Source organism: Sinocyclocheilus grahami, unplaced genomic scaffold (assembly GCF_001515645.1).
Source record: "Sinocyclocheilus grahami isolate Dianchi unplaced genomic scaffold, SAMN03320097.WGS_v1.1 scaffold759.1, whole genome shotgun sequence".
Classification (NCBI taxonomy): Eukaryota; Metazoa; Chordata; class Actinopteri; order Cypriniformes; family Cyprinidae; genus Sinocyclocheilus; species Sinocyclocheilus grahami.
In genome coordinates, this window is record NW_015505938.1 from 707136 (window position 1) to 718855 (window position 11720).

The 11720-nt window shown below is 35.8% G+C and overlaps 1 protein-coding gene across 2 annotated transcripts; it reads right to left on the reverse strand.

Annotated features, from left to right (window-relative positions):
- Positions 1–337: 337 nt before the first annotated feature.
- LOC107561186 (D(4) dopamine receptor-like) lies at positions 338–11720 on the reverse strand. 2 transcript variants are annotated; one of them, XM_016245567.1, is made up of 5 exons: positions 11072–11720; positions 8928–9040; positions 4227–4798; positions 2735–2850; positions 893–971 (listed from the first exon to the last, which is right to left on the reverse strand). In XM_016245567.1, the coding sequence occupies exons 1-4, from the start codon at positions 11297–11299 to the stop codon at positions 2771–2773; spliced, it is 993 nt and encodes a 330-aa protein (XP_016101053.1). In that variant the 5' UTR covers positions 11300–11720; the 3' UTR covers positions 893–971; positions 2735–2770. The 2 variants fall into 2 exon arrangements, with proteins under 2 accessions (XP_016101051.1, XP_016101053.1); XM_016245565.1 differs by lacking the exon at positions 2735–2850 and having other exon boundaries at positions 338–971.

Here is an 11720-nt window from a genome sequence, read left to right on the forward strand (position 1 = left end):
CGCAAAGAAAGAAGGCGTAACTTTTATTCTCGCTATAGTATTGTTGTTCCCGCCGCCATGTCGTGAAGATGCTGTGTGTTTCGTTGTGAAAGCGAAACTACTTTGTTTGGTCTTCCAAAAGAGGACGATATCCGCTTCGTCATGCCTAGAGCTGATCCGTGCTGGTCGCTGAGGAAATACATCAACTTAGTGCTGTGGATCGCCGGATCGGCTTTCACCGTGGACGAAGCATAGAGGAGAAACAATCATGTACACTATGTGGAAAATAATGTGTTTTTTTAACCTTAAACACATTTCATTACACCAAAATACACAAAATAATGTTCTTTTTAGCAACATCATATGACCCCTTTAAGTAAAAATGTTTTACGAACAATTAACAGAAAAAATAAACTGAATCGAAAATTCATTCTGCCTGTGTAAACATGATTTTAAGATTAATTTACACAAATTAGTTCTGTATGAATTTCATGAAATGACAGTTTACAAAAGAATGATTTTATGAACGTTTTATGCAAATTCGTTCTGCTTGCTTTTCATGAATGAGGCCGTTTGATGTCAGCTCTCAAAATGTAAACATACGAAATTAAACCATGAAGTAAAAACATAATGGCAGCAAACATCTTAGTACATTATAACCATACTTTCATTTTTGTTTCATAAAACATGCTGTATTTACATGTAAGCATTATTTGTCTGGTTTATTTATACTTTTGGGTATGTTTTGTTCGTAAACTGTTAGCAGAGAGTGTGTTCCGGCTAGCAGCAGTTGGGCAGAGTCGGCAGGAACTTCCGGAAGAACTTCCTGAACTCTGTGTTGAAGACTGTGTAGATGACGGGGTTGAGGGCACTGTTGACGTAGCCTAACCAGGTCACGATGCTAGTGACACTGCTGGGGATGTAGCAGTCTTCGCAGAGGGCCCTCATGGTGTGCACTACGAAGAATGGCGTCCAGCAGAACAGGAAGGTACCTGGAGATAACAGGGCAACATTTTTTCAAAGGACACGTTATTTACACAAACTGTTCTTCAGTAAAATGCTCTTTATAGACCACGAGCATTTAAAGTGACAGACAACAAAACTGCAGCACACTTAATACAACATTGTCGTCTGTTGGTGTGGACACTCATATAGATATAATTTTCTTCATAGTTATTGTTCTTTGTGTAAACAAATGGCAAACCATTAACAAAAAAAGTCATGGTCACACCAAGGACGATAACTATAATGATAACAATAATTCTAATTCTGTGACTACAGCTATAATGATAACGACACAGACAGGGTTGCCAGGTCTGCGAAACAAAACTATCCCAATTGCTATTGAAAACTAGCCCAATCACCTTTTTTCCCACAGTTTTCCATGTTCTGGGGAGATCGCTTTAACCTGCGGACTAAAAAACAACCTACGGCAACAGTATAGATAAAACCCAATTTTGCAGGAAAACCACAGACTTGGCAACACTGAACACAGAGAAAAAATATGACTGGAATCACTTTTAGAACTTTTTTTTTCCTGCTGATGAGCGATAAAAACATTGATAACCAATCACAATCCACACAACTTTATAGCATTTAAAGCAGCAGACAAATAACTGCAGGGTTCGCGTATAATAAACAGAACGATATTGTCTGTTGTTTTGGAGGAATCTACAGGATCACATTTGTGCTACAGTACAGTGAACATTTAACCCTGTTCTCTTCGTTTTACAGGTTTTTAAATCAGACGTAACTCAAATTTCTCAGCTGAGCAAGCATCATCTCAGATCACAGATATAAGTTATTTTATTCACTTCTACTCCGAAAGCTTCCAGACAGAAGCATAGCAGTATGAAGGGTTGCTCTCGTCAGAAATATGACCCAGCAATCTGTCCCGCTCCTGCTAGGTTCCACAGATCTGTTATCCATCAGAAGTGAGAGGAAGGAGAGAACAGGTAGGATGGCTGAAAGTCACCGGAAAGGGCATCTCTGCATTCTTAAAGTGCAGTTTTTTTCGAAGCCATACCATAGAATAACCATTTTTGTTTTTCTCTACACTCTAAAAAATAATTAATATAATTAATAATGAATCAATAATTCACCAGAGAACCTTTAACATCCCTGGAAACTTTCCATTCCACAAAAGGTTATTTACTGTGGAAAAGGTTCTTCAGATTATTGAAATGTTCTTTACACTAAGAAAAAAAATGGTTCTTTTAACTGTTCACTGAAAGGTTCTTTGGAGAACCAAAAATGGTTCTTCTACAGCATGCAAAAGGCTTCAAACTCTAAAGAACCTTTTTGCACTATAAAGAACCTTTTGTGGAAAACTCTTTTTACTACCATTTATGATTCCACAAAGAACCTTCATTGCATTGAACCTTTTCATTGCACAAAAGGCTCTTTATAGTGGAAAAAGGTTGTTCGGATTATTAAAATGTTCTTCACATTAAGAAATAAATTGTTCTTTTAAGAACTGCTGACTGAAAGGTTCTTTAGGGAACCAAAAACCGAAACCGAAAAAACCCTTTTAGAACCCTTTTTAAGAGTGAATGGATGTTAACGGTTCTTTGTGGAACCATAGATGCCAATAAAGAACCTTAAGAGTGTAGAAGCGTATGGAGTCAGTGGGGTCCAATGTACTTCGACCTTTACGCTTATTTATTTTGCAAACAACTAAATACGTTTTTTATAAAACTTTTTTTTTTTTGAGATTGAGCTTTTGAACTTGACTGTCAATGTGGAAAATCCTGACCTTTATCTGTAACCCCTCTCTCCCTCTTTCTCTCTCTTATCTGTACTCAGGCTGAAATGATTGGCAAGTACTGTCAGTACTGTACAGAGCACATCGGTGGCACATCTCCCAGGAACCTGTGAAGAGGATAAGTGCATGTCTCAATGTGACGGCTGCCCCCACACTGCCTGCTGGACTAAAGCCAGGCTTACATCATAATCGGATTGGAGGATTGCTGAGGAATGATTAGCCAATGAGGCTCGGAGGAGTTCCTCAGTTCAGCACATGTAGAAAGAGTGTTTGTAATCACTCCTCGAAGCCCAGTTCTATTTTTTTTTTTAACTCACAACACCTCGGATGGAGGTAAGAGAGAGCAGAGGTGTAAATATGCATCTGCAGTTTTGTTCTGGTGCATTTTATGGTTGAATCAAAGCTACTAGAAAATACATTTGTTTCCCTTACCTTAATAAATGTTACATTTAGGCAAAAACATTTCTTTGCTACTTTAATAATCAATTATCTGTCTTTTTTGATTTATTATTAATCAACAAAAACATTTAAGCATGTCATGTTAATTGTCTCCTTCAAACAAACAGCAAGTTTAAAGCTACAAAAATATAAAATAAGCACAAAAAAATTATTTAATAAAACATAAATGCTATGCTATACATTTCAAGTAACTTCACATTTTCAAAATAAAATGTCTTATAGGGTCAGAATGTTGCTGTTCAATGTGTACTTTAATAATAAATGATCCATCAATTAATCATATGAGTAATTAGATTTTTTATTGAAAAAGCATGGTAATCGTCTCTTGCAAACAATCTGCAAATTGAAGGCTACAAAATACATTTTTTTTTACATTTTTTTTTTTTTAAATATAAAAATTACATTATAAATTAAAATTTCAAATAATTTCAAAATAAAATGTCTTTGTATGGGAAGAATGTTGGTTGGGCCCTATTAAGCGGCAATTTTAAAAATAAACAATTCACCAATTAATTAAATACAATCATGTTTTTTTTTCAATAAAGTTTTTTCAATAGGTTTCCTTTAAATGTACTGAAAAACATGTCATGTTAATTTCTCCTTCAAAAAATCTGCAAATTGAAGGCCATTAAAAAAAACAGTCCATAATGAATTAATTTTCAGTTATTTCAGTATCCTTAATTAATCATTATTAATAATTTCATTAATGTTTAGAGAGTATATAAATTACTTTTCGTAAACCTAATCACTAGCAGAAAACACAAATTTTAGCAGTTGGTGGAGAACATGCCCCTGAACTTTGTCAACATCAAAATTTTGGGTGAAGATTTATAAGGGAAAGTGAATATTTTAGGTGCTGTAACTGGCCTCCATTTAGTTCTTCGTATTTTTAACCATTTTTTTGTCATATATTAAATAGCCCTAAGGTGTGACAGAATATTTCTACCTTAATAAATTCATTTATGTAGTCTCTCAATTAATATGGGGTCATAAACAGGACATGATGTATTTCATGTCTTCTTACCTACTACAACAGGAAGCACCCTCATTGCTTTCCTTTCCCTCCCATTAATTTTCGCCCTCTTCCTTTGCTGGTTCTGGTTTCGATGTTCATGGTAGCTCCCACCGGGGTAGGCGAGCATGGACACGGGATCCGGGCTGTCAGGGTCCTGCTCCAGCTCCTCTAAGGTAATGTCAGTCAGATCTTTCATGATCACAGGCGGCAGAGGGGGCGGCAGGCCAGACAGCGGCTGCAGGGACGCGGCGGCCTCCTGAAGCTTTCTGCAGGCCTGCATGCTGCTCCTCAGCTTGGCCTTCCGCGCCTCCTCCCAGTTCCTCAGGCCCCGGAACATCCCGCAGTACAGCAAAAGCATGATGGGGCACGGCACGAAAAACGAACAGACGGAGGAATACACCACGTAGTTGTTGTCCTCCAGCTTGCATTCGCTGTGGTCCCGGTTGGGGACGTTGTTGATTCCGAACATCACGGGGGAGGCCACGGCCAAGGCCAGGATCCATGTGGCAGAAAGCAGGACAATCTGTCGCTGATCCACGTGTTTGCGGTTGTAATTAAGAGGGATGGAGACTGCGATGAACCTGGAGCCAGCCATATGAGGTATTACAAGACAGTCCATGCAAAGCTATTAAATCAACAACAAAATTTTCTTGACCCTGATGAACACATTGCTTTTATCATTATATGCTAGCCAAGCCACTGCTCGAATCTCTTATTCGCTGATTGAGTTTACCCAATTATGTGTTGACCTAGTATTCCCCTGGACCCTCAAACTGCTAATCAGATAATATCACTCATATCCAACATGTTTGTGTTTTATAATGTGATTCCAGTTTAAGATAAAGCATAAAGGTGAATCTCACAAAACCAGTGAAATGTCCAGGTCATATTTCACCCCAAAATCTACGTTGAAAAATCTATATGTATATACTGTATATATTTTTTTAGATTTAGACATTACATTTTTAAAGAAATGTTTTGTCATATTTTTCCCAAAATTCCTTATCTTGGAAAAAAAAAGCCCAAAAATGTATGCTTATTGTAGAAAAAATATCTGAGAACCACTTAAAAATTTTTATAAATAAAATAAAAATACAAACAAAAAGAAAAAATTATATATATATATAATTTGCTCATGCAAATAATGCAAAAATCTAAAACTTTTATGGTCCAAAAAGTCAGATTATCTTTATATAAAATACAATGATTTTATTTTCTTTGATCTCTGGTTTAAAACATGAGAGAGTGATGGGGTCTTTCAGGCCCATTCAGTTTTCCATCCCCACTCCTTCACCCTTCAGCCTTTAAAATAAGTGAGACACAAAGTCGTTTATGAGGTCATTATGACATCAGCGGGGTTGCCGTGGCATCGGCGTGTGTGTTTACCAGCCGGGTGGCTTTAACGACCCCTGAACGTCAGCTCGGTTGCGCAGGCTAAAAGCCAAAAGGAGCGTTCTTAAAAAAGTCATATACACACACACACACACGTCAAAAATCCATAATATAAATGCATACACACAATGTTCTCCAAGTTCTCATAATCATATTGTCACATTATATATGTATTACAAATACTTATTCAATGCATAATATATAATATATAATATATATACATATATATTTCAATTGTGAGAACTACCACTTAAAAGTACATACGACTGTATGTAATTTTGTATTGAGGCAAAAATACTTAACTGTCATTATTTATATTTATAATATATATATATTTTTTTATTTTTATTTTAATGCAAACTAAACCTTTTTATATTTTGAGGGGTGTAAATGTTGAGTATGATTTGTGCGATCCACCTATATATGTGAGATTCATGCATATAATTTTATTTAATAACTGGATGATTTGTTGTTGTGATATGTTGCTTTTTTTGTTTGTAATGATTTTTAGAGTTTTATGTTATCTATGTGCAGCACTTGGGTACATTTCTATGCTTTTGAAAGGGCTTTATAAATAAATCTGAGTTAAGCTGCGTTCTCTATGAATTTAACTGGTTCTCAAAGCTGAATATCATCATCATATCAGTGATAGAAACAGCCATGTGTCTTTATTACTGGCTGAGTATGTTTGTAAACAGGAGCGTGAACCCTGAGGCATCCCAGCATCTCACAACTCGTGTTTTAAACAACTCCTGTTACACACAGCGCTGGTCCGTGTATCTGTTCTCCACATATTGCTGTTTCATGCTGATTGTGTGGCGACTTCTGCCAAACGATGTGTTTGCAGTCTTTCCTTGCATAACGAGTTTCACACTGTTGTATCTCTACAGAGTGCCGTTCTGAGCGTGTATCTCATTAATCTCTCAAAGCACCTTCTGCTGAGCCACACAGAATGGCAGGAGGGTACTTAATGACCCTGCGGTTGACTCGAATCGCCAGGCCAGCAACGGCGGGACAACAGAGGAGGGTCTAAATGAGGAATCAGGTGTCATTACGAGGTAATGCCTGCAACTTAATGCCATTTAGTTATTCTGAACACATCTGCTCAGTCTCTATCTCTGTCTGTCTCTCTCTTCTTTTAATCATAGCAGGAAGCCACTTTTATTATAAATGCTATTTCATCGTGCCTTCAAACAGACCCACAATTAGGAAGGTAACCTGCTGTGACCCTTACAGCTTCCAAAATATAAAACTAGCTGTGCAAAATCAGTGTACTGCATGAATTTAAGTTCATCAATCCTTACCCCAATTCCCATGAGTTCAAGAATCAGACTTTAAAGGCCAGTTTTACACATTTTATGTCTTTCACACAGCATTGTTACAACTCTGTCCCTAAAATAAAGTGATTTCTGGGTTACCATGGTGAGTTTTTTCTTTGATAATGACTGGAAATAAATACATTTTTATTAGAAGTACACTCTTAAAAATAAAGGTGCTTCAAAAGGTTCTTCAAGCGATGCTATAGAAGAACCATTTTTGGTTCCACAAAGAACCATTCAGTCAAAGGTTCTTTAAAGAACCATCTCTTTCTTACCTTTTTATAATCTGAAGAACCTTATTTCGCCCCAAAGAACCTTTTGTGAAACAGAAAGGTTCTTCAGATGTTGAAGGTTCTTTATGGAACCATTTAGACAAAAAGGTTCTTCTATGGCATCGTGAAGCACCTTTATTTTTAAGAGTGTAGTAGAAGCTTATTTAGTAGTAGAAACTACTGTACATTGGCATGAAATCTAATTTGCATAAGGTTGGGAACAGGGTTATTATAGATAACTAAAACTATACAAAAAATGTATTCATTACTTGAAATAAATAAACGTTAAATAAAATAAAATATAAAAAGATACATTTTTAGAAGCATTTTTCATTTTCATTAAGTTTAACTTATGATATACTAAAATAACTCAAACTAAAACTGAAATAGAAATGAATAAAAACTCACATTTTAAAATAATAATAATAATAATACTAATAACAATAATAATGGCAAAAACACTAAACTGCTAAACGAAATTATTAAAATCTAACTAAAGTGAAAATGGAGAATGGAAAATGGAAAAATAAATAACATAACAATGTAAAAAAAATTCTAAATATTAACAAAAAATATAATATTATCTCATATTATCACATTTACATACATATGGTAATTCATTTTTAAATTGTCCAGATTTAGTCCAAACTGAATCTTTGTTTGATATAGCTAAAATATACCTTTAAATTTTTTTAATTTTTTTTATTTTCAATTTAATTTGTGTTATTTCATACTTTTGATGATGACTTTGATTAAAAAATGTGGAAAACAGTCCATGACAAACCTTTCAAAACTGATAATGCATGAGCGCCTAAATAAAATTGTTGTTTTTGTCCCGCCAGTTTTATTTTAGCATCACTGATATATATATATATTTTTTTAATTAATATTTTTAATTGGTTTTTATTTTTCATAATTTTGTTATTTAATTATAAATACATTGTTATTATTATTATTTAAGTGTGCCTGTTCTTATTAATATTTATACTAGTTTTAGGTATTTTAGTACTTCAAGTTAGATTTAAAAAAAAGAGAGAAATGATTATAATTACTGAAATAAGTTCAAACTTTTTCAAAACCCGTAAGACCTTCGTTCATCTTCGGAACACAAATTAAGATATTTTTGATTAAATCTGAGGGCTCTCTGACCCTCCCATAGACAGCAAGGTAACTACCAGGTAATGACGTCATCACGCCGAATCTGGGTCAGCGCCAACACACGCTTGCATCATGATACTGTCGTGAACGCGCGTCCAAAGTGACGCAGTAGAGACGAAAATGTAGAATAAAGTCGTTATTTTTGTTTTCTCTGCTCAAAAAAGTATTCTCGTAGCTTCGTAACTTTACAGTTGAACCACTGATGTCACACGGACTACTTTGTCGATCATCTTGGTACTTTTCTGGACCTTGAACGTGGTAGTTACCTTGCTGTCTATGGGAGGGTCAGAGAGCTCTCGGATTTCATCAAAAATATCTTAAATTGTGTTCCGAAGATGAACGAAGGTCTTACGGGTTTGGAACGACATGAGGGTGAGTAATTAATGACAGAATTTTCATTTTTGGGTGAACTAACCCTTTAAGTATTTTTATTTAATTTTACTTTAAACATTTTTAAGTAATGAGTTTTTATTCATTTTTAATTAATTAATAATTTATCATTATTATTTTACTTTTTTGGTAATAATCCTGTGTCCCGCAGACACAATGTGTGCAACAGTCAGACCCACCTGTCTATGCTGATGGCGCAGAGGTTAAATATAGAGGCGGTGCAGAGCATGACATCCATGGTCATCAGTCCATCACATAGGGTCATATTGAGGGACCAAACCCCATCCTGGAACTGGGAAGGAGAGAAAATCATCACCGTCTTTTACTCTTCACCCATCTGTTGCTTCTAACATCCTTTCCTCTGTCTATCCTCACCGTCTTTTCCAATCACTCCATTCCCATGGCTCTCTGACCTCTTTCACCTTCCCCTAACTTCGTGTTCTTAGAGCCACAGCGGAGCGACTGTGAAACCTTAATTTCCCTATTATCAGCGTGGTGTTGTCACAACAACCAAGCCAAACACACACACACACACACACACACACACCACATGCTCCAGGGCTGAAGGTAATTTTGTAGCAGATATGCATCCCGTGGTCTAAAAAAAGAGATAAAACAGCAGAGAGGAGGATTTAATGGCATTTTAATTATTGGCCTGGAGAAGAGGACAGATTCTTAATTGCTTTTTGGTAATGGCCTCTCTCCCATGCCAACGAGCCACATTCACCATACAAGTGGAAGCCATGAGATTATGGTGAGGGGGCTCATGTAAAATTGTAATTAAGCTACAGCTGACTCACTGGAGCATATTTTCTCCGTGTCCTTGACCTGAAGAGCCAGCGAGACCGCCATGAGCCGTTGTCCTCAACGACCTTGTCCCCGCTGGCTGGGGCCCTCAGTATCCAGTCTAGGGGACACGGTAACCAGCATGGCCCCGAATCCATGCCTGAATGGAATGTCCGATTGCTAGTTTTTTGGAGGCCTCTTTGGTCTCGGACCTCGCACCCACATCTCGGGATGGCAGACAATGCATATTGTGCGATGTGTGTTTATGACATCCGGCTCTGGCAGAGACAGACAGTCTCAGCAGGAGGGGGCCAAATGATTGCATGTCTGCAAAATTTTTCATGCAAGGGTAACAACTGAGTATTGACGACGCCAAGTTTGTTTTGCATTGTTACGGAACAGTGCTATATAGTTGTTTATCAGATTGGTTAAGAATTTAATTGCAATCAAGTAAATAGATGAAAGATTATAGATTACTGTTACCATGGTAACCATAGTTAATGGCAAGCTTCAGTTATTGTTGAAACAAAAAAAACATGTTTTAAACACGTTTTATGTTCACATTAAAAAAAATCACTCAAAATTAAATATTTAAATTATTATTTTTTTAATTAAGTGTTTGTGTGTGTTCATACACACAAACGCTAAAAAATTAAATGTAATTTTTTTTTATATTAATATATATTTTTAATATTAAGTGTATGTGTATATATACACAAACACAAAAAAATTTAATAATTAGATTTTTTTATATTACATATATATAATACATTATATATAATTTATTTAAATATTTTTTATAAGTAAATATTGCATATATACACACACACACACTCAAAATTAAATATTTAGGTATTACATAAATAATTCATGCTATTCGTTTTATATATATATACACACACACTCAAAATGTATTAATTTATATATATTAATTACTATTTTAATCCCCCCCCCAAGTTTGTTTATTGTTTTTAAGCAAGAAAAAGGTGTTAACAATAACGGATATTTTAATATTAAGTAAATATTGCATACAGACATATATATATATATATATACAGTATACACACACACACACACACACTCAAAATTATTATTATATTTTAACATTCAGTAAATATTACATATATATATATATATATACAGTATACACACACACACACACACACTCAAAATTATTATTATATTTTAACATTCAGTAAATATTACATATATATATATATATATATATATATATAAATCAAAATTATATTTAAATAATTTATTAACATTTTTAATATTGAGTGAATATTGCATGATATCACGTTATTACATATAGCTGACTTAAACTAGGTTTAATATGGACCTGCGAAAACCTTCATGAAAGTGGTACCAATAAGAAGGTTGTACCTCGTCATTTAAGATGATCACCAGATAAACCAGCTTAGCAGGGTTTTAAAGTAGGTACCTGTTTGTTTCCCGGTCACCTTAAACATTGTACATATTAGGCTATAATACAATATTATATTAAATGTCTAGGCAATGAAGTGACTCGACTCACCTCTGCGTACACGAACAGCGGTAAGACCAGAACAGCCAGCAACAAATCCGCAACAGCCAAGCTGACTATGAAGTAGTTGGTTGTGGTTTTCAGCGCTTTCTCCGTGTAGACGCTCAGACACACCAGCACGTTCCCGCAGATGATGATAATGATCAGTAATACCCCGAAGATGAGCGCTGGGAAGTTGTAGTTCGTGCCGTGGCTGGAGGCGGTGAGGTTGGCTGGCATGTCTGCCTCTATAACAACCTGTCATCTGGGCATCCCTTGATAAAACTGACCGGCGAAACCCGCTTCTTCTTTGCCATGATCTGCGCGTTTCTCAAAACTCCGACAAAGTTCCGCTTTGGAGCTGCGTCCCGTTGTGTTCTATTCGTAAAGCAGGGGAAGACGCTCACAGTGAGCTCTAAGAGCATCGCTGTTCATTCTTCGCTCTTCGACGCGAAAGTTTTCCGTCAGGTTCGCAGCGCGGATCTTCGAGTGCTTCTATTTCCATCCAGAGTCTTTAAGCGGCTTAGCGTCGCGTTACTGTTAATATCTGAGGCGTTTCATTATATTACCCTGAGGTTATCTTTATAATAACATCACTTGTTATAGTTAGTATGGCTGGATAACGCCAGAGACGTGTCAGCGTCAACCTTTAGTTTCGACT